This window comes from Cryptotermes secundus, unplaced genomic scaffold (genome assembly GCF_002891405.2).
Source record: "Cryptotermes secundus unplaced genomic scaffold, Csec_1.0 scaffold250, whole genome shotgun sequence".
Taxonomy (NCBI): Eukaryota; Metazoa; Arthropoda; class Insecta; order Blattodea; family Kalotermitidae; genus Cryptotermes; species Cryptotermes secundus.
Genome location: NW_019738873.1, coordinates 74622 through 96493, shown reverse-complemented (window position 1 = coordinate 96493; position 21872 = coordinate 74622). Strand labels below are relative to the sequence as shown.

Below are 21872 nucleotides of genomic sequence, written 5' to 3'. Positions count from 1 at the left end.
TTAATAACTACACTGTATGCAGAAACATAAGAATACATACTCTGAAACCCCACCTCACAAGTCTTTTACTCTTCTCCACACAAGCAGCATGATTTCTTGAGAAACTTATCATAAATCCTGTATAGCTATCATTAATCACTGTGCATTCTGTTTATCCAAGTGTTACATAGAGAGAATTTCATAATGATCTTCCAGGTTTCAAAAGCTTATTGAGACAAGACTAATAAAGATATGAAGAAAAGTAAGTTACATATGGAAAGGAAAGCACAAAAGGTTTGATGTACACAGGAATTGTAGTCTTCTTCCACCTGTGACACTGATAGCTGGGTTTTGAAAATGATGTCACAACCTCAGAAGAATTTTTGTGGCCTCACATTTCACACAATCTGTGCACAAAAGTTTGATATAAATTCCCTATAAAATACAGGAAAGAAATATCAAACCTGTATTCAGGACATGCATATTATTGTATCATTACTTAGTCAGTGATTGCATCGAAAGGAAGAAAAGCACAGGCTGACATGTTAGTAAAGTACAATACAGCAAGTATTCAAATCTTGCATTTTCAATCTGCAGCAACTGATATGGGACAAAAATACCATAAACAGCAGTGTGGGGAATTCTGTGAAGACTCCAAATGTGTTCCTTGCAAATTGCAACTTAGGAAGCACATCAAGGGGAACAGCTGCATCAGAATAAATTCTCTTGTCACATAATGAATTTCTGTCCTCATGATGTGTCTGTCAAAGTGTGTGTTTGAAGTGAAGCAGTTTTATGTTTCTATAAAGTTTAATCAACATAACATTCATTAATGAGATTACATCAGTTTGCAAACTCACACTGAACACATAAACAGGGCTAAAGTAAGTCTATTTCTTGCTGTAACCATTAGCACTACATGGCTCATTCTCCTTCATGGAGTGGACAGTAACTAGTTATTATAAACATGATAGGTTAAAGCTGTGACAAGTATTTGCCCAAGTTTGACTCAGAAATTTGTTCACAAGAATACTATAATCTGTGAGTCAGACAAAGGAAATTTAATTTCAACAACAGATTCTTTTTATTATAAACTGTGAGAAACAATTTACAGAAACATAAATAGTCATAACTAATTAACCACTTCCATAAAGTACAGTAAAGTGAGAAGTTAATAGTTGCTTACAAGACTTCTGAAAATTCAGCATGATTATGAATATTTCCTTTGCAAGTTCAGAAGAAATTACAGCCCACAAAGAGAATTCCTACTGCATGAAAGTGTGGTCCCATGGAGAGGCCACCTAAAGTTCAGAACATATAATCCCACGAAAATTACAAGTGTGAAATGTCATTGAGAATTGTATGGGAAGATTATCTAGATATATGTGCAACATGTAGATAAATGAAGCTGAGGGGAGACATTTGGAAGACACAGTTATATCAAGTGAATGCTATTTCTTAATGTGTCAGTCAACATGACAATTCTATAATAAACAAATCAGTAGTACTGTATTAGGGGGCACGCAGTAGCATAGTTAGTTGAGGCACTATGCTACAAGACAGAAGGTTGCAGGTTCAAGTCCTGGTGGGTTTTTTTTTTCAAGTTACCTAATCCTTTCAGCCGCAATAGGTCCTGGGGTCAACTCAGCCTCTAAGAGAAATGAGTAACAGGAATCTTCCTGGGGGTAAAGGGTGGCTGGTGTGTAAGGCTGACAACCTTACTGCCATATGTGAGCCGGTGTAGACAAAATGTGGGAGCCTCAACATCTCACAACTCTTAAGGGCCTTCACACCCTGTTACAGGGATAGCTTTACCTTTTACCTTATACTATTGTATTAGCATTCATCTGTGGAAGTATTGCTACATGTTTTGACCCTTCTGGGTCATCATCGGGCAGCTGTTACATCAATCTGTCACTTGTTTTCAGATCTGTGCAAGTTTTATCAGTTTCTATTGCATTTTTGCTGTTATCTACCTTCAACAAAGCCTGGTCTCAGGTATTTATAGAGCTATACTGACATCTGTCCTCCAGTGATTGTGGTTAACCTTTTCAAAGGGACCCAACGGATTGGGCGTCTCTCCCTTCATCTGAGGCTGGCAACAGATGCAGTTTCTGAAACATCCTCTTGTTTTTAGAATACTGGACAGTAGACAAAGTCCAAAAACCAGTCATGCTAACAGTCCTATCAGTTTTCCAAAATAATATGGGTCAAAATCACATTTATAGGAACAAATTTTATAACAGAATAGAACTGTGTGACAATAGACAAACTCTGTGGCCTGTAGTCCGCAAGCGAACTATACCGACCCAGCGACCGCTACCTGTCAGCAAGTTAGTGTCAGCTTTAGTGCATAGAGGGTGTCACGTGGTCAGCGCAATGGATCCCCATGGCCATCAATCTCAGTTTTCTAGACTGGAGCTGCTATTTCCTTGAAATAGCTCCTCAGTTATCATCACAAGGCTGAGTGGAACCTGTTCCAGACCCACTACTTCACAGAAAATCTTGTAACGCCGGGAATCGAAACCGGGACTCTGGATCTGCAGTCAGGAACTCTGACCACTATTTCACAGAATTGTGTGACACTTTTTGCAAAGAAAAATATTCTATGGTATCATGAGGACTAACAGGAATTCCATACACTCTTGCAAGGGAAGTCAAAACTATGAAAGGGCAATATTTTTAACAGAATTGGCAATATTTGGAAAGTCAAGGAGGTGGTGCACATGATTAGTGCAATTCAGGAGCCAAAACTGAACATGAGGTAATGAGGAAGCTGGTTGTACTGTGGAATACAATAAATATGTAATAGAGCTGGAGAGGGATACCAGTACCTAAGTTATTACTGTTCTTAGAAAAACAATCACGTGGTCCTGTGAAGCTCACCATATATTCTGAACTGCGCTCTCTTCAATGCATATTTCAAGTAGACTTTAAACCAAAAGCATAATGCAGTATCCAGAAACTAATGCCTGGAGTCTGGAGGATGTGGATCACTAACGAGCAAAATGCACCCAAGTCCTGTTCAGATGATGTGACATCCAGTGAAGGAACCAGTGCTGTGGAGGTCTGAACAGGAACCTCCACATAGCCTGTCATGGGACTTCAACAAACACAGCCTGTGAATGAGCTCTTGAGGTGGATCAAGAAAAGAAGTATCCAGCAAGGTAGTGTAGGATTTGTTTTGCACACAAAAGCATCATGAGATAAGATACATTTTCAAATTCTGCTGTTTCACTGCATAAATCTTCTTGCTTTGACAGATTCCGTTCCATGAAAGACTCTTAAACTACATGCAGCTCTCCATAACTCAGCTCCAAAGCATCATGTGGAATTTCAAAATGTAAGTAAAGTTGCTCCCTGCCTCAGAGATTTAAATGTATGTGAAGTCCAGGAACTGGGGTTTTTAATTAAAAGGATGCACCAGTCCAAATCATGTTATGATAGGATGGACATGTAGCTCATATAAGGAATACAAGAAATAATACATAATTTTAGTAAATTATTGTATGGGATTTGGAAAATGAGGGAGATCACAAGAGATTTTGATTGATCTTAGGGATATGACCTGCAAAGCTGTGAACTGGTTGAACACTTCCAGTGGCATACTTTCATATTGGCAATGTTGAATCTTCCTGTTTTCTTGGTACCACATTCAGAGATAGTTTAGCTCTGAATGAGGTCAGAAGATTATGGAAAATGAGCAAAGGAAAATAGGGGGGGAGTGTAATTTTAAATAATTAATTCACAGAGAATTATGATATAACAATGCAAAACATTTTTATTCCCATGAATCTCACTGCATGGTGGATATACAAATGTACAGTAGGAACCTAGGGTATATATTGTGCTCAATTATGAACTACATTAAGATGCTTGCTGTTGCGTATCAAGCATTAGTTTTCCAAGGTCTCCATTTCGAAATGCCTTGATGAAGTGGTAGGCTGCAGCTGGTAAATCTGGTATCTCCACATAACCATTACCTGTATATATACACAAGGAAAAACTTTTAATTACATTTCTGAATTAAAACTGAAATGCAGCTGCTTGGTGCAAACAGACCACAGCTTTTCAGATACTTAAACTTAAATTCTAGACGAACGCAAGTTCAAAGTAGCACAGTCTTAAAATTTGCGCTCTCTGAGAATCTTCAATGTATAGGTATTCCATTTGTATGTGAGTTTGACAAATGTGATCAACTAATTTGGACCGATTTCAATTAACAGCATTTAATGCAAACTGCTTGCTGGCCAACTGACAGTGCCACAAAGAAGTTGGAGTACTGTGTGGGAGCAGGGGACTTTTGTGCCAGCCTCTTAATCTTTGCTGCATATCTACGGCTCCTTGAGCAGCTAAAGATGGGTAATAATTTTGAAATAAGTCACAGACAGCAGATCTGCTAAATATATCTGGTAAATTTTACTATCCACTTCAGTGGCCATAAATTTCTCAGTTTCTTCAACCACTTCAATCCCCTTCTCTGCCGCTGTGATCACCTGTTTCATCTTCAGTTTCAACTGTCTCCCCATACATCTCAATGGCTCATCCACCAGATCACCTATCCAATGTTGTATTAAATGTGATGAGATGTCAGGCATATCATAGACGTGATGAGGAGGCTAACCTGGACCGGGGAATCAAGTAAGAGCCGGCAGAGGGAGCCACAGGCATCATCACCCTTGTTCCCTCATTTCACACTCAATGTACTCATCAAGCAGAATAACAGCCCACTCACTGATGCATGGACTGGGAACAAGCCATGCCATATGACCATCAACACCAGGATATCTGTAGCCAACATCATCGTTGACTTGACAGGGTTTCCCGTGAGGAACCCAAGTCAGCCACACATTCTACTGACAGCAACCAGGGAAACACTCCGTCTTGAAGGAGACACAGGAGCAGCTACCTCAGGGGTGGAGTGAATTACAAATTTTGGTGTTCAAGGACCACAAATTGATTCAACCTGGGGCAGAGTGTCCTGCAAGCCTACAACACGATGTGAATTTTAAGTATTATGTACTATGACTGGGCGAATAAAAGTTGTCATGGCATCCCAACCAAGATCATCCTGCCTCATGCTGGCTTGATTTGAGGGGAAGGTGCAGATTGAGGCAGCTAACAGCCTAATGGAACCCATTTTTTTCTTTTTCATATTCCTCAGCAAGGAGGACTATACATGGCCAGGATGTTGGTTGCAGGCACTGCTATGGGCCACTGTGAACCAGCTGTGGACAGTGATGAACACATATCCAACTGCGCTGGATTTCAGGATAGGGACGAAGTCTGGTTGTACTGTCTGACCCATATCAGAGAAGTCATCTAAGCTGCAGCTAGGCCAGGATGGTTCTTACAATGTGATGATAACCCACATCAACAATGCAGTCTAAGCATCTAGTATGATCCGAGAGACATAATAGTGGTGCAACTCTCTGACAGACTGGTGCCATTATCTAAGGATTACTCAGGTCGAGCAGCACTGAGAAGGGAGCTAATATGCACTCCTTGTATGGAATAAATGTCCTCCCCACCTTCTAGACTATTCGAGAGCCAACCAGCTACACTAGCGACTGAAGGAGCCAGAGCACATGTGAGACACATCCTTAAGGACTACGAAATTCTCGACAAGACAGTATAAGCTGAGAAGCAGCATAGTGCAGGTGTGTATGTAGACAGGAAGACAGCACAGAACTGACACCAGCACTGTAAATGGTAAGATCATGAGTGGGAGAATAACTGTTCCAAATACCAGTTACAATAAAATAGGTAAGAAATAAGCCATGTATGAATATAGAGAGGTTTATTCCTTTGTTTGCAGCCTTATTACTGCCTTATGTAGGCTCTGAGGTTCTCAAAGCAGTGGTTGTGAAGAGTTCCATCTTATGAGATATAACAGCACGTGATACACTGAAAGTCAACCAGTGTTACGGAGGAACATGTCACTTCCATCTTCAGCGTTGAAGAGGAAGCCAAGCAAGAAATCAACATTAAGCCTGCATCAGTGTGAAATGTGTTTGGATGTAGGAAGACACTGATTCCAGTAGGTATTGTAACACAGGGAGGGTAGATTATCCTTAGACTGGCCAGCCAGAAATTTGTTCTTCCACTGCTGGCTGGTGAAACGATGCTTAGTTGTACTTGAGACGTGCACAAGTACAGTTACAAATGCTGTGTTCAGAAAAGAAGCACGAAGTCTTGTAGGAAGAATCCTAACAGTATAGTGAAATGTAGAGCAGTGATTTACAATATCATAACAAAATTATGTTGTATGGGATCAGTGTTGGATAAACAGAAATTTCAAGAAAGGCATGTACTGACTGAAGAAAAACTTGATGATACTGATGCTCGATTATAAACCCAAAGAAATCATTATATCTCTTGGCTCTCCAGTGTGGACTGGCAAAAAATAAAACTCACATGGAGAATAAATGTGCCTGGTAGTTGGGTGAGGCATTATGCTACAAGCTGGAAGGCCGTGGGTTTGATTCCCGATGATGCCATTGGATTTTTCAATTGACCTGGTCCTTCCAGCCACACCATGGTCCTGGGATTGACTCAGCCTCTCCTGGGCATAAAGAACAGCTAGCGTATAAAGCTTACAATCTCACCACCACCTGTGAGTCGAATGTCTGGAATAATTTGGAAGCCTTGACATCTCACAACACTATGGGCCTCCATGGTCTCTTACAGGGATAGCTTTACCTCTTTTACCTTTACCTTAATGTCACAGCGCACACTGCAAAAAATTCTACTGATGCATTAGAATAAGTCTTCAGTGAATGAGTCAAAAATTGAGGACTGTAGCCTCAATGATCACCTGATTTAAATAATTCTATGTCTAAAAATATGTTCTAACAATATGAGGCATGCTTAGAAGCAGAGGGTCACCACTTTAGGACTCTTCTATAATATAATTTAAGCAAAACTGCAGCAGGAAAACAGACTATGCATTATCAGATACTGTGGTGGGTCTATGCAAGAAGAGTGCCATGTGAGCCGTGGCACCCAGTCTAAGGATAATCTGCCCTCCTTTTATAAGGTGAGTAAAGGGCCATTACTGAAAATATTTACTGAGCACTGACAGAACTACCTATCGGATCCATGTGGCAGCATGTATAAGTCTTAACAGAATGAAGGTGTCCACTAGACAGTCTGCTGTTCTAATAACTGAGAGAAATAAGGTTGTAAACAAAGGAATGAACACCTCTGTATATTTCAATACAAACTCTTACCACTAATATCACGTTTTCGCTGTGTCTTTCCTAGCTTTAAAGCAACTTTGATGAGAAGCGTTCCAATACTGTCTGTTGGTTCTTCCAAACCCATGACATCTACATACCTGTAACAAGTAAGCTCCACAGTAATGCATTCAGAATACTGTGGGGTGAGCTCAGTACTGGCAACATATCCAGTTAAATCAGAAATTAATGGAAGTATACATATATTCATGACTCATCATCAGAACACAGAACAAAATCACAGTACAGTGGCTTTCAGGTCATAAAATTGTAACATTTCAGAAATTACTGACCGCAAATTTGTCCCTACAGAAATCTGAGATATATATTAGCTCTTTTAAACACAAAATACAGACTAACAAACTCAACCAAAATGACTCATTAAGAAAAATTATTTATCTCTTTGAGAACTTCCAACTGCATATATGCATGTGTTGGTGATGTACAACAGGACCTGCAGCTTGCTACAGGCTAGTATTTGCACGTGTCTGGCGTACGTGCATGGCTAGTAGCATGGTAAACTCTGATCTCTGGTTGCTATTCTTATTGTCTTTTGTATTGTTCAGTATACTTATGTAAGACATCTGAATACAGGTCACTAAGTTCAGTTGCAAGTAATACAATTGTGGACTAAAACAATTTTTGCAGGGGCACATCTCCATTTATATTATGGGAGTCAATGGAAAATAGAGTCCCTGTTATGGAATTTTGCAATAGACACATTTTCAAGAGCACATCCCTTCCATAATGTGGTAAGAGCTGTATATAGAAACTCCGTGGCCTTTAGTCCGCAAGTGAACTATACCGACAGACCACCACTTGTCGGCGAAGTTGGTGTCAAATTTTGCGGATAGAGGGTGTCACATGGTAAGTGCAACGGATTCCCATGGCCGTTCATCTCTGTTTTATAGACCGGAGCCGCTACTTCTCTGTTCAAGTAGCTCCTCATTTTATCCTCACGAAGCTGAGTGGACACTGTTCCAGACCCACTACTTCACAGAAAATCTGGTAGCGCCAGGAATCGAAACCAGGACCTCTGGATCTGTAGGTGGGAATTATGACCACAGAGGCGGCCATATAATAGTAACAAAGTAAAACTGAAATCATGAAAAAATTAAAAGAATATTAAATTCAGTAACGCTCACTATTCCATTCAGATACCAGCTTCCTGGCAAGGCAGCCCACGTTCTGCCTGAGACCAAGTCAAGTGAGATTCATGGACAAAGTGGCACTAGGGCTGGATATCTCTGAGTAGTTAAGTTTAGGTTTGGGATTCTCATTCCACCAACTGATCCACACTCGCTAATCGTCCTATCATTTGGCACTCTATAATCTCAACGCTGACACCGTTGCTAAATAACTTAAAAATGTGCTGTTCAGAAGTTCTGTTTTCCCATTTGTTATCTAACACAAGGGAGCTGGGATGGCATAGTTGGTAAAGCGACTGGCCGCAGGCTGGACAACTGAGGAGTCAGAGATCAAGTCCCAGTGGGGTTAAGAATTTTCTCTCCTCCACATCATCCAGACTGTTTCTGGGGCCCACCCAGCTTCCTATCCACTGGGTACCGGGGGCTCTTTCCCTGGGGGTAAAGCGGCCGAGGAGTGAAGCTCACCACTCACCTCCAAATAATGCTGAGGTCAAAAAAATGTGGATCTATACATCCACTCCCTCATACACCTTCATGGGAAAATAGACTGGGGAAGTTTGAGAATGAGGTAGTGAGGTGAATACTTGGAGCTAAGCAGAAGGAAATAAGAGGGAGCTCAAGAAAATTGCAGGAGTTTTATAATTTGTTCTCTCACCAAATATAATTATGAGTGAAAGGGTGTTGAAATAACCACAGCAAGCAGTATCACTAGGGGGATGGGAGATGCACAGAAAATTTTGGTCACAAGAATCAGTGCACTCCAAATATATTCATTTTAATACCGATGAATAACTGACTCCATGGAGATGAGGCCTTCTTGAGAAACCAACAGTTGTGCAGCTACTCAAGAATTTCCCAACATTTTATGGAACCTGAAGGTTCATTGCCATGTTCATGAGAACCCTCCACTGGTCCCCATCCTGAGCCAGATCAATCCAGTACATACCATCCCATCCTATGTCTCTAACATCCATTTTAATATTATCCACCCACCTATGTCTTGGTCTTCCTAGTGGTCTCTTTCTTTCTGGCTTTCCCACCAACATCCCATATGCATTCCTTTTCTCCCCTGTTCATGCTACATGCCTGCCCATCTCATCCTCTTAGATTTGATCATTCTAAAATACTGACAAATACCAAATACATTTCAGGATATAAAAATATCACCATCAATCTCACATATAAGATCATAGTAGATATATAAGGGACTGATCTTAAGAAGGTGGACTGTGATGAACTCGACTGCAATGGGATTCATGTGAAAATAAGGCCAATTTCTGTTGAGATAAACATTTGAACACGTAATATATTAATAAAAATTATTTTACCTGACCATGATGTGTATGTATTGATGGTCTTCTAGTGCACACAATCTCACTTGTCACTTCACTACATGTTTCGGCATCACTGTGCCATCCTCAGGTGTGTGTTATTTACGTTGAACTATTGCACAACGCACGCAGCCACAAGAGAAGGACACGTCACAAGACGCAGTATACACAAAATATAGGAAGAATGACTTCCATAGCGGAAGACTGATATAATACGCGAGTTTGAAATACGACGTATAAGATGATAAATCTTAACAAGTTTTAATATATAAATTTTATTATAGCACATGATGAATATACATTTTAAATCATTTTATAGATGACACATGATGGCGAGCAGTGCAATAGTTTAACGTAAATAACACACACCTGAGGATGGCACAGTGATGCCGAAACGTGTAGTGAAGTGACAAGTGAGATTGTGTGCATTAGACGACGGTCAATACATACACATCATGGATGCAAATCAGTGCAACAGGATGTTAAAATACAACATTATTTTACCTGAATTGATTGTTTTTATTCAACCAGTACAAAAGGTAATCTGCAATGGTTTCAATGCCAACCAAATGATCCTGGAGACAAGCTGTAAGTTAGACAAATTTAGTTAGCCATTTTAAGAACAAATGAATCTCATGATTGAAATACCAATGCACAGGGACATCAACACAAATTTCATTTATGAATACATCAAGAGACTTAGCTAATTGAAACAATGTGCCTTACACAATGCTTCAGCAATTTAACCAACAGGTCATGTAATTAAATGCTGACAGGTTGACTAAGGTCTTGAAGCAGGTTCAAGTCCCAGCAACAGCAGAAGTGTGGTTTTCATGGTTTACCCCCACTTTAGTACTTTGAAATAGGTCACATTCTTTCTAGTTTAATATTAGGCATGTGTGAGAGTGACATTTTTTCAATGGGATATGACTGTGGAAATATTTCACAAAACAAAATTAGAACAAGAATTTTCTCTCAGACTAATTAGCCAATCACATTGGTTGTGCAGTCTAAGGCATGAAATGTCTTCACCCACTCAAACACTGGGATCATGCATTATCTGAATATTCTTAAAGTCTGGGGCTTAAAAATCAGCATTCAAATCAAGACCAAGTTCCTTTCTCCCAATATAATCTAAAAAATCTGTGACTCACGTGTGCCTATTTAACACACATTTTCATCTCATTTTTCTTCGTGTTAAATTATATCTGTAATTAATCATTCTTCTTCAAGCACTTCAGCCAATCTTCTCTATTCACAGCAACATTCCTCGAATTCTTCACTCCCAGGGTCGTAATTTCCTGGATCAGTTTGGGCCTACCAATTTTCCTTGTCCCTTCAGGTATGGTATCAAACACATGCTTGACTATTCTACTATTTTCCATATGTCCAGCCCAGGTTATCTGCGTATTTTTATATATTTAGTAATATCTGGCTCATTAAATAGCTTATACAATTCATGGTTATATCTCTTCCTCCATGTACCCTTATCCTGCATTGTTCCAAGAAAGCATTTGAGAACTTTTGAGATAACTTAATGATCTTTCATCTACCTTGGATAGCTGCCAGGTCTCAGAGGCATATGTTAATATTGGCTGTAAACAACCAAACCACCTTAATTACTGATGTCTTTACATAATGCATGCTAGATCATAAAAGAAGCCCATCACAGTGGCCGCATGATCTAAGGTATGGACTGTCTTTGCTCACTCGAATGCTGGAATTGTGGATTTGAATCCCACTCAAGACATGAATGTCTGTGTGCGTTTATTCTGTGTTTGTGTTGTCCTGTGTGTAGGTAACGGCTTTACAATGGGCTGATCTCCCAACCAAGGAATCCTACTGACTGTGTATAGGATTAAGAAACTGAAAAAGAGGTCAAGGCCCAAAAAAGGTCTGTAGAGCAACAGAGAGATAGATATAGAGCCACAGACAGATAGATATATCATAAAAGAAACTGCCAGTATCCCTAAAAGTGTAAATGGCTTACCACATAAAGCTAACCGAAGTCCTGTCTCAATGTCTGGAACATTTGGGGTCAGAATGCCTGGTGTATCTAGCAAATAAACTAGAGGATTCTCAGACACTTTAATGCGGTTTTGAACACTCCGTGTTATGCCAGCAGTCGCACCAACTGGAGCTGCTTTTCCTGTAATATGGTACTCATACATTATCCCAGTACTAAAGAGCTCATTTGAAAACAGAACAAAAGTACTCGGACAATGAAGCAGTTCATATGCATAGGGATAACATCATGAAGTTCTACGGAGCCATGGAGGTAAAAGTTCACCTAGCAGGCTCTAAATATAGGAGACCAAAATTAAATTGTAAGATACAGCTTGTAACACTCATTAGCGACTGTAATTGTGAATTTTTCTGTAATTCTAATTTTGACTTGGATTGTTACCTCATGTGACAACTGGTGGCAAGAAATACACACCAGTATATTTGTTATACTAATATTTCTATAAAGGAATGTATTAATTACAGTACTTCTAATACTGCAGAAATTTCTAATTGACCAGAACAAATACAGCTTTCAAGAACCTCATACCAGGGAACTTGAAGTTTTTTAAAAACGGTTTATAACTTAAATCAAACCTCACATACCTCTACCGAGATGCTTGGTTCGAAGCACATTTATAAGGGATGATTTTCCTACATTAGGTACACCAATCACCATAACACAGAAATCCTTTTCTTCACTTCGATTATACCTTTCAGATGCAGAAACTAATCCAGCTACAGTAGGAATGATCTGGAAATATGGAAACCAGTAACCATGGGAACACAACACCTTAGAGAATGGCAGAGGGCAAAGATGGAAAAGTGGCTTGTTATACAAACGCGATGGAAGGGGGAAGAAACTGATAAGTTGAATATCTGGAGAGAGTAAGAGGAGTATTGAGAAAATTTATTGAGGACAATCATAATTTGAATTCTTCACTAAATATCTGAGGTCAGGAGAATTTGAGACAATATTTAAGCAGGGGAAGTAGCTCTTATAGTCCTGAAAGTACATAACATAACGATCAATACAGCACTCTTTTCCTGTACATAAAAATGAAAGTGCCTACACGTGCGTCACATTTGGCTCAAAGTCAAAAAGTATTTGATTCAGATTTTGACCAGTGCCTCACATTCTCAATGCAGCTTTTCCTAAGGCTTGAAAGCTTGAAATTATGTAGTGCTGAATAAGAAACATTAGGATCATTACACATGGTGAGGAATGACAAGAACATAGAACTATTCTAGTGAAGAAAGTAGTCTTCTGGGATGTGGCACCGTGAAGATGTGGTGTTAACCGACGTTTTGGAGGAACATCTCACCAAGTCATGGAAGCCTCTCATCCGTTCTCTAAAACCGCCCCCCCNCCCCCAGAACATGACACCAGATCCACAAGGCTACACAGGCCATGACAGACTCACATAGCAACCCCCAAGCTTAAGGGTTAATGCCCTTCCATTAACTTTGCCTTTCTCTACCCCGACACAATATCCTATACAAACACTGCTTTACCCTCTCCACTGATTTCCCATGTAGATTTGTTCCCCCCCCTCCCGTTCCTGCTCTCACATAGCTGAGTTTCTTTCCAACATCAGTCCAGTGTGCTTGCACCAGTTCTCACTGTCTCATCGCTTGTGGATTTTCTTATTTTTCCTTCTACCCTGAAGATGGAGGCGATATGTTCCTCCGAAACGTCGGTTAACACCACATCTATATGGTGCCACATCCCAGAAGACTGCTTTCTTCATAGTCACAGCTGTGAAAACCTCAATACAACTATTCTAGTATTTATTTGGAATAACTGATAAATATTAATCGTAGTGGTCCTGAAAATTACCATAACTCAGACTACATATACCAGACAACAATTAGACATAATACTGTTGCTGAATTGGGGCACGCGGTAGCGTAGTTGGTTGAGGAGCTATGCTATAAGCCAGAAGGTTGCGGGTTCAAGTCCCAATGAGGTCAATGGATTTTTTTCAATTGACCTAATCCTTCCAGCTGCACCATGACCCTGGGGTCAACTCAGCCTCTAACAGAAATGAGTACCAGAATTAAATAATTTTCCTGGGGAGTAAAGCGCGGCTGGCGCGTAAGGCTGACAACCTTACCGCCATCTTTGAGCCGGTTGTCTAGATAATGTGGGACCCTCAACATCTCTCAGCCCTTCATGGCCTGGTACAGGGATACCTTTACTTTTACTTTTACTGTTGTTGAGTTATGAAATTAAATTTAGCAGTAGACAATATATATTTTGACATCTAAAATACTTTATCCATATACCGACCTGCTTTACACCTGGACATTTATTGTCTTTACAGTTAGTAAAGATTATGTGATGATAGCCATATTTCCTTAAAATGTCTTCCATTTCAGATCTCATCTGCAAGTCTGCAAGATCTTTCTTATTTAGAACCAATATATGTGGTTTCACTCCACTCACAGTGTAGCGGAAATTAGGATTACGTCCAGACAAAGGTATCTGTCATCAATTAAGAAAAATTACATATTGTAGCATGTAGTGCCACTGTTATGCAACAATCGCGAGAAGAACAAACGTTGCTATCTGGGCTATCACTATGCAAATGCCATAACAATAGAAAAAATGTTGGAGGCGATGTTTTCTGTTGGGTCTACCCTGAGGCTATATACCGAGGGCCCCAGGCTAGCTGAGTGAGTTCAGTTAAGTGCAGTGATGTGAAGTATCTGGTTAGTGAGTGAGAGAGTTCAGTTGTCAGTCAAAAGTCAGTCTGCAGAGAGAAGACTAGGAGGTTGGTGTGAAATGGCTGCCAGCCTGGGACCCAGTTAGTTGAGGGTTGACAGTTGAGTCATGCTCTGTGAGGGAAGCTGAGAAGAGGTGGCGCTATAGTTGAGTTGATAGTTGGCAAGAGTTCAGTTGCAGCATATTTTCCAGACAGTAACAATGTGAGTGCCAGAAGCTGAAGAATCTCCACTGTTAGAAGCTGTTGCTAGAGAACAGCTGTTGAACACAGTAGGCTGGAAAAAGGCTTAGTGGGTGCTGCAGCAAGTTATAAAGTGTGCAGATTAGTAATAGCACTGTAATTATTGCAGTTCCAGATGGTGCGTACAAGTGGTCAATAAATCCAATTCACCAATCCAACCTCCATCTATAGTCACACACCCCTAAGTTGTGACAATACTTAAATTATCAGATAAGTTTTTGATTTATTAATATCAATTTCCTTTAAATATTTACAGAAGATGGAATTAAGGAGCCCTTTTCCTAAATACATATTTGACGGTATTCTAATGCTCTGTTTTACCATCAAGGTCAAAGACTACAGTGCACCCCATTTTAATATTTTGACAAGATTACCTGTACATATTAATTTCACCAATCTTTCCACAAGAAAGATTTTAGTTACTATAAATATTAAAATTCCAGTTATTTAAAAAAATTGAAATACATAACATTTTGCATACATCCATTTCTGATGTGTGACAACACATACAACAAATTTCACTGAAATCAGAGATGATGAGATTGAAAACAATTTTGTTTGTTGATCTGACCTGGCATGATCCATTCAACAATCATCATAATTTCCCAGTCACACCCAAAAACTGGATTATCCATGGTTTCTTATTATTTGCAAGTCCTTTTGCCTTCATTGACACACATTATTAGAAGTATACCATATTACAAACTTGACACGAAGACAAATGAGTACAGTCTACTAAACATTTCTTAGCAATATAAAATCATTAACTTGAAACAATGAAATGGATGTAACTGTATGTATCTCTCTTCTTGCCTCCATGCCTGAAAAGCATAGATAAACTTTTGTTCTACATAGCAACAGTGAGCTTGAATACATGACAGGTGTGGATGAAGCTAGGACTACGAAAGGGAAATGTGTGACATCATTAAACAGATATCTGTGTTGATGATACTGTAGCATGTAGACCTGTTGCTAGGTAATGGCCCATACACACACAACAGGGGGACACATAACATCTGCAGTGATGTCATGCAAAAGAAGAGATGTTGCAAGTGGTGTTCTCTGTGGGTCCACTCTGAGCCTAAATGACTCTATGGACCAAGTTCAGTTCAGGTAGTGAGCTGGTTGGTGAGCAGTCAGTCAGTTAAGACGATTGCTGCAGTTCAGTAGTTGTAAGCCGTTGCAGTTAGGAGCTGGTACCTGAGTCACGGGGATAGTTTGCTGTTGGAACCCGTTGCCAGATAATGACTGGTGAAGACACAGCAGCCGAGGAGACTTAGTATGTGCTATAGTGAACTGCTGAGTGTGTGAATTAGTGATAGCACTTAGTATTTTTATTGCTAGTGGGGGTGGGACTAAGTCTCTTGTACTGCAGCCACTTCTGGCCTATTGTACCAGCCCCAGATGATAGCTGTGGGTGATTGTGGAGCAATTGGTGGAATGAAAATTGGCAGGGGAACCAAAGTACTCAGAGAAAACCTGCCCCAGCACCACTTTGTCCACCACAAATCCCACTTGACCAGTCCCGGGATTCAACCTCGGCCGCCACAGTGGGAAGCCAGCAACTAACCGCTTGAGCTATGCCGCGGCTTTAGCACTATAGTTACTTGTAGTTACAATCTGCAAGGGTTCAATGACTCTGATTACCAATCCAAACCTCATCTACAGTCATACTCAAACATGTGACAATATCAATCCCGAGTGAGACCCAATCCAAGACATAAGGTCTCACCAGGCTAAGGCACACTTAAAAGGATACACGAGCGTCATGGACTTCAATCACACAATCTACCAGCTTCAGTCTTTGTTGCATCTGCTTTAAACCTAAGATAAAACGTTTCACTTCAAATTAAAGTAGGAATTAATAAGTACACATTAACCAATAACAACTGAAGAATTAGCAAGTGTAATTAATTTGTAAGAAGCACAGATATAGTATGTGATGAATATAATATATTTCGTATACTCCAGGTAAACACTGTTACACCAATGACACAAATGTTATTTAGTTTGTATTTATCTATTTAACATTAACGATTTACTTATACTTGCTTTGGTTACTCAGATGCATGGTAAGTAATCACATTAACTTTCCTTAATAATATGCTGAATATTTTAATTTGTTACTTTTGCCTTTTGCACTCACATATCATATTTCAGTGCCAGAATATTAACTCATCTTGTGTTACTGTACATAAAATTCGAACAATCACAAACGATAACCTGTGACTCAAGAGAATGGAATTATTGATATATTTTCCCTACAGTACATCCTGGAGAATTTCTTATAACCATTCAAACAAATAGATTTTGTAGCAACATGATTTGTAATGAAAATATATCAACATTTTTATGGTATGACTAAAAGGTTTCAGGTACTAGAAATCTGCAGTAACACAAACTGCAGTTGCACAACATGGACTACTTTGTTTGTACACGTTTGATTATTTAATGCTGTGTCAACTGAAGTTAAATTAAATAATATGAGTATAAAATGGAGAGAGGTGTTTGAAACAACAGTAGTGGATTGCTGACAGGTATTAATTGCCCTGAAGATACTGAGAAAATCTCAAAATATACTGTTTTCAAAGGAAATTAAAACTTTTCTTGCTACAGATGTATACACAGGTCCCATGACATGCTGTATTGTTGTAACATGCTGTGTTCAATTTGGATAGGTTAACTACACATCCTACATTCGGTAGAAAGGATATATAGGCTGTATTTACTAAGAGTTCAGTTTATTATTATTTTTTCCTTATTTCATTACATCTATAGTAGGCTAAAGCCTCAGATACAGAATTGTGTCAATTTATCTTGCTAATACTATCAAGCAATTGTCAAAAGTTTAACTAGAGGGAACACTACCTTTCCCCATATGACCCGGGAACCATCGCAGCACGTCTTTATTTACTACACGAAAAGTTTCTCGAAATTGGTACAATGAACTGGCGACCCTTTTTGCCATATCACATATGAGTAAATAATCATAAGTCGAAAACCAAACATTAGACGGGTAAATGACCGAAACTCGAAGACCAGCAAATACTGGAAATTATGCACTCATATTTTTCTTGTGTACCAGAGGTGAATGATTTAGGTTATGGCTGAAACAGAATTCGAACAACCACAATGCCTGAATAGTACAATAAATCAAGCCCGTGAAACCCCTATGTTATTAGTATCCAACATTACCGCCATGACACCACGGTCACTACCGGTCGCTACTGCCATCTCTACAATTCTACATTAACTAAATTGAAAATGGACGACAGGACCGAGAGCACAATCGGTAAGAAGGAATGCTAACATAGCAACTATTTTGAGTGCCCCCCAACCAATGTCTTGTTCGCTAGGAGAGCAATAAATACTTTCACAACCAGATCTCTTGTACTGCAGAGGTTTCCCCCCCAAACCTATTTCTATTTTTGAACTGTGTTCAATATCACTAGTCAAGGAGGATGAGGTATAGCAGCGATGGGGGAGGCGAGGAATGCATAAAGGATATTGGTGGGAAAACTGTGACATACATGGAATACTTGTATTTAGGAAAGCTGAAGGTAGGGAAACTCGAAAGAAAATTCTGTTTCCATCAGAGATACATATATTAAACCCCATAATTTCCTCATAGCTTACACTTGAAAGCCATACAGATCACAGTTTTTCGGTTATATTTAAGTATTATAAATCATGTATTGTAAGCAACAATACTCATGTTCCCATTTATTATTATTTTCATTAGAACGATGGAATTCGAGAAGGTGAAATACATTTTTGTCAACAAGATTAAGACTGCATTTAATGATATAAGAAAATCTGATATATACATCTTCACCAGTTCAGTACTGGGCAGAATAATATGGCGGAAATAATAACATATCTTAGAGAAATATATTCAATACTGAAAATTTGGTATCTATTCATAATCCAGTTCAGTACTGAATACGATTATATAGCAAAAATTAATAATATATCTTAAAGAAATGCAATTACTATTGAAAATCTTATGTTCATGTTCACCAATCCAGTACAGGTAGCATTATATGGCAAAAGCAAGAGAAGGAATACACCTATAACAACAAAAGTGAATAACAATGTAACGAAAATGAAATGGTTAAAGAAATTACATAAATAGTCCTATCCACATTCAATCCTGATACTGATTCTGCTTCTCAGAGTTTCACACTGAGGTGGATAATGTGAACTTTGCAAGTCCATTATAAAATAATGCCTTTTCTATCTTACCTACACATAAACAAGACCCACGTGTGTCAGAAAACAATTACCCACACAATTCTCGATTGAAATTTAATTACTTGAATATAATAACAGTAAAGAACCAAGGGCATGTCAATCACAGGAGAGGAATACAAAGGTTATTTGGTAGGATGAATTGAAGGTTCTGTTGGGGATATAAATAGAATATTTAGATGGATGTTGGGAGAAATGGAGCCAAGGGGGGCGGGGTGTGGACAGGATTCTTTTATCATTATTTTTATTGGAGTGGGAGACCATTTGGTACTTTGGCTAGTTGTAGCCTATTGTACCAATCCTAGATAGTAATTGTGGAGCAGTTGCTGGAACGAAGATTGGCAGTGGAATTCGAAGTACTTGGAGGAAATCTGTCCAAGTGCCACACTGTGTCCACCACAAATCCCACATGCCATGGCCCGGGAAGCTAGAGCAGGAGTCGTGTAGTTGAGAATAAGGGGACATACGTTCTGTAAGAACAATGCAGTGAAGATGTGAGGTTTTCACGGCGGTGACTATGAAGAAAGCAGTCTTCTGGGATGTGGCACCATGTAGATGTGATGTTAACCGACGTTTCGGAGGAACGTATCGCCTCCATCTTCAGGGTAGAAGGATAAATAAGAAGCAAGTCTGCTTGCACTGGTTCTCACTGTCTCTTTGCTTGCGGATTTCCTTATTTTTCCTTCTACCCTGAAGATGGAGGAGATACGTTCCTCCGAAACGTCGGTTAACACCACATCTACACGGTTCCACGTCCCAGAAGACTGCTTTCTTCACAATGCAGTGAGCTCGCGGGATTCATGAAATGGTAATTTCTTCGAGCACTGAGCAGCTGTCTGCAGGAAGTCGGCACAATGAACTTGGTTCTGATGTATGCCATCAATGTAAAACTCGGTACCTGTAGGCAATAATGAATTTCATGGTCGTAAATGTACAGGTGGGCGACTATAAGACGCAGTGGAGATTTCTCTGCGGCCAGGGATCATACAACAGTGCGTATGGGTTCAAATTAAAATTTCCGTTAATATAACGTAGCCTGTTAGCACATGTTTGCCGCAAGAAAATTCAGAGTTTCGGTAGAAGGCAAAACGTTTGCGCCAAGAGAAAAAGAGTGCCACACATTTTACAGCGTATGTACAAATGAACCTCCCCCCCTCAAAAACACTAGTGTATATCTTGGTGCCTGCTGCTGGCACGTATGTATATGCGACGGAGAGAAAAGCAGGGTATGTTCTCAAAACGCTGCAGCGAGGTCTGGCTGCAATTGAGACGCAGTGTGAGCGCTGGAACAAAAGAAATGAAATTTTATGTCAAGAGAGTTAGATCGATTGAGTGTCATCTCATATTGAACGGACGAAGAACCCCCTTCGTGAGTCATGTACAACATCTGTATATTTTTCGGTAAGAGGATTAGCTACAGAAATGATCGAAGTCAATGCCTTTACATTTATTAAAGCATGTCCTTCATTGAAAAATGAGCAATTAAGCTCTAAGATGAAATGTACCGTCCACAGAGCATTATTTATGTCTGCAATGTGGCATGCTTGCCTTGGGATTTGCGGCTAATACCCGCGTTTCGAAAGTGCAGCGCTTAGAAATCAAGGTTCTCCGCAACAGCACTAATATCCCAAGGCGTAGAGCGGCCCGCAACCAGAAGCCACAGAAGACCGTGAAAATGCAAATGTTCGGAATACTGGATAAGGCGAAGCCCGACAGAACACGAGGCTTAAATTTTGCGGCGGTGAAGATTATGATCATTCAGGTGACTAAATTTCCGATCTAGCGTGAGCTAATGAAAATATGGCAGAATCTGTTGTTGACTGACAGGAGGCTTATACACATATATATTGCCAAAAAAGCAATGCGTATTATATACATATAGTTGTAAGGTCGTGACTTGAAGTAAGGAGGAGGAAGGACGAAATATAGAAAGTAATTGACTGTGACAAGTGAGCGGGGATAGACCCGTCTTGTCATCAGAAAGGATTCCTATTAAAGGCCAAACAGTGAAGCTACTTCAAGAATAAGTTCTGGACAAGACCGTCTGAATGGGCCCTAAATTAAGAGAAAGTGACTGGCCAACCGACAGTCGTAAATTTACTTTGAAACGAAGCAAGAAGTAAAGAGGAATTTTGTAAAGGTAGAAACGAAGCAGTAGTACTGTATATATGGAAGACGAAGGCGAATATTTGCCATAACCATGGTGGGCATTTGGTAACCCACAATCGTAAAATGATTTTGAAACGAAGCAAGAGGTGAAGAGGAATATTGTAGAAACGAAGCGGTGGGGTATGTGGAAGATGAAGTCGAATGGTTGTCATAACCATGGTGAGCCTTTGTTAAGGCACTGCTGTATGGTTTAGAAGTTACGTGGTTGGGAGACATGACTCTTTGTGAAAGAAACAATGTAAGAAATTTGTCCCTGTAGGAGGTAAGTGGTACTATGTGAGGAAGGCGAAGGTAACAAATTTGTATAGATCCGGTGGTACATAGGTAAGACATTGGCTTAGTATTGGGAACGTACCGGGTTCCAGACCACTGTGTCTTTTGTCAATAGAAATTGAAAAGTGAATAAATAAATACGATTTTTCTGCAGCTATAAACCAAGTCGTACCATATGAGGAGCATCGCAGAAAGTTGTAGTGTAGATGTTCTGGTGGCCTATGGGTAAGGCAACGGCATTGTAAATGTAAGGTTCGTGGTTCGAAAACTGAAGTATTTTTGTAATGAGATTTTTATTGAATTATATAGCGAAATGTAACATAAGAGGAAGATTAAAACTCAAAATTTTCCGTGCAATCGGTGGCGTATTGGTAAAACACCGGCGTAGTGAACAAGAGTTGGAAGGTTCGAAACCAAGTATAGTTTTGTGATTTAGAAAGCAAGTTAATTGATTTTTCTGGAATTGTAGTCGAAGATGTAGCTTAAGAGGAAGATAAAAGAAAACAAATT

The 21872-nt window shown here is 39.6% G+C and overlaps 1 protein-coding gene across 1 annotated transcript; it reads right to left on the bottom strand.

Moving 5' to 3' along the window:
- Nucleotides 1-3734: 3734 nt before the first annotated feature.
- On the bottom strand, nucleotides 3735-17874 carry LOC111871138 (mitochondrial GTPase 1). Its single transcript, XM_023863998.2, has 8 exons — nucleotides 17538-17874; nucleotides 16429-16493; nucleotides 13994-14188; nucleotides 12307-12454; nucleotides 11687-11845; nucleotides 10201-10282; nucleotides 7212-7318; nucleotides 3735-3962 (listed from the first exon to the last, which is right to left on the bottom strand). Exons 1-8 carry the CDS (start codon nucleotides 17635-17637, stop codon nucleotides 3847-3849), a joined length of 972 nt encoding a protein of 323 aa, XP_023719766.1. The 5' UTR covers nucleotides 17638-17874; the 3' UTR covers nucleotides 3735-3846.
- Nucleotides 17875-21872: the final 3998 nt, after the last annotated feature.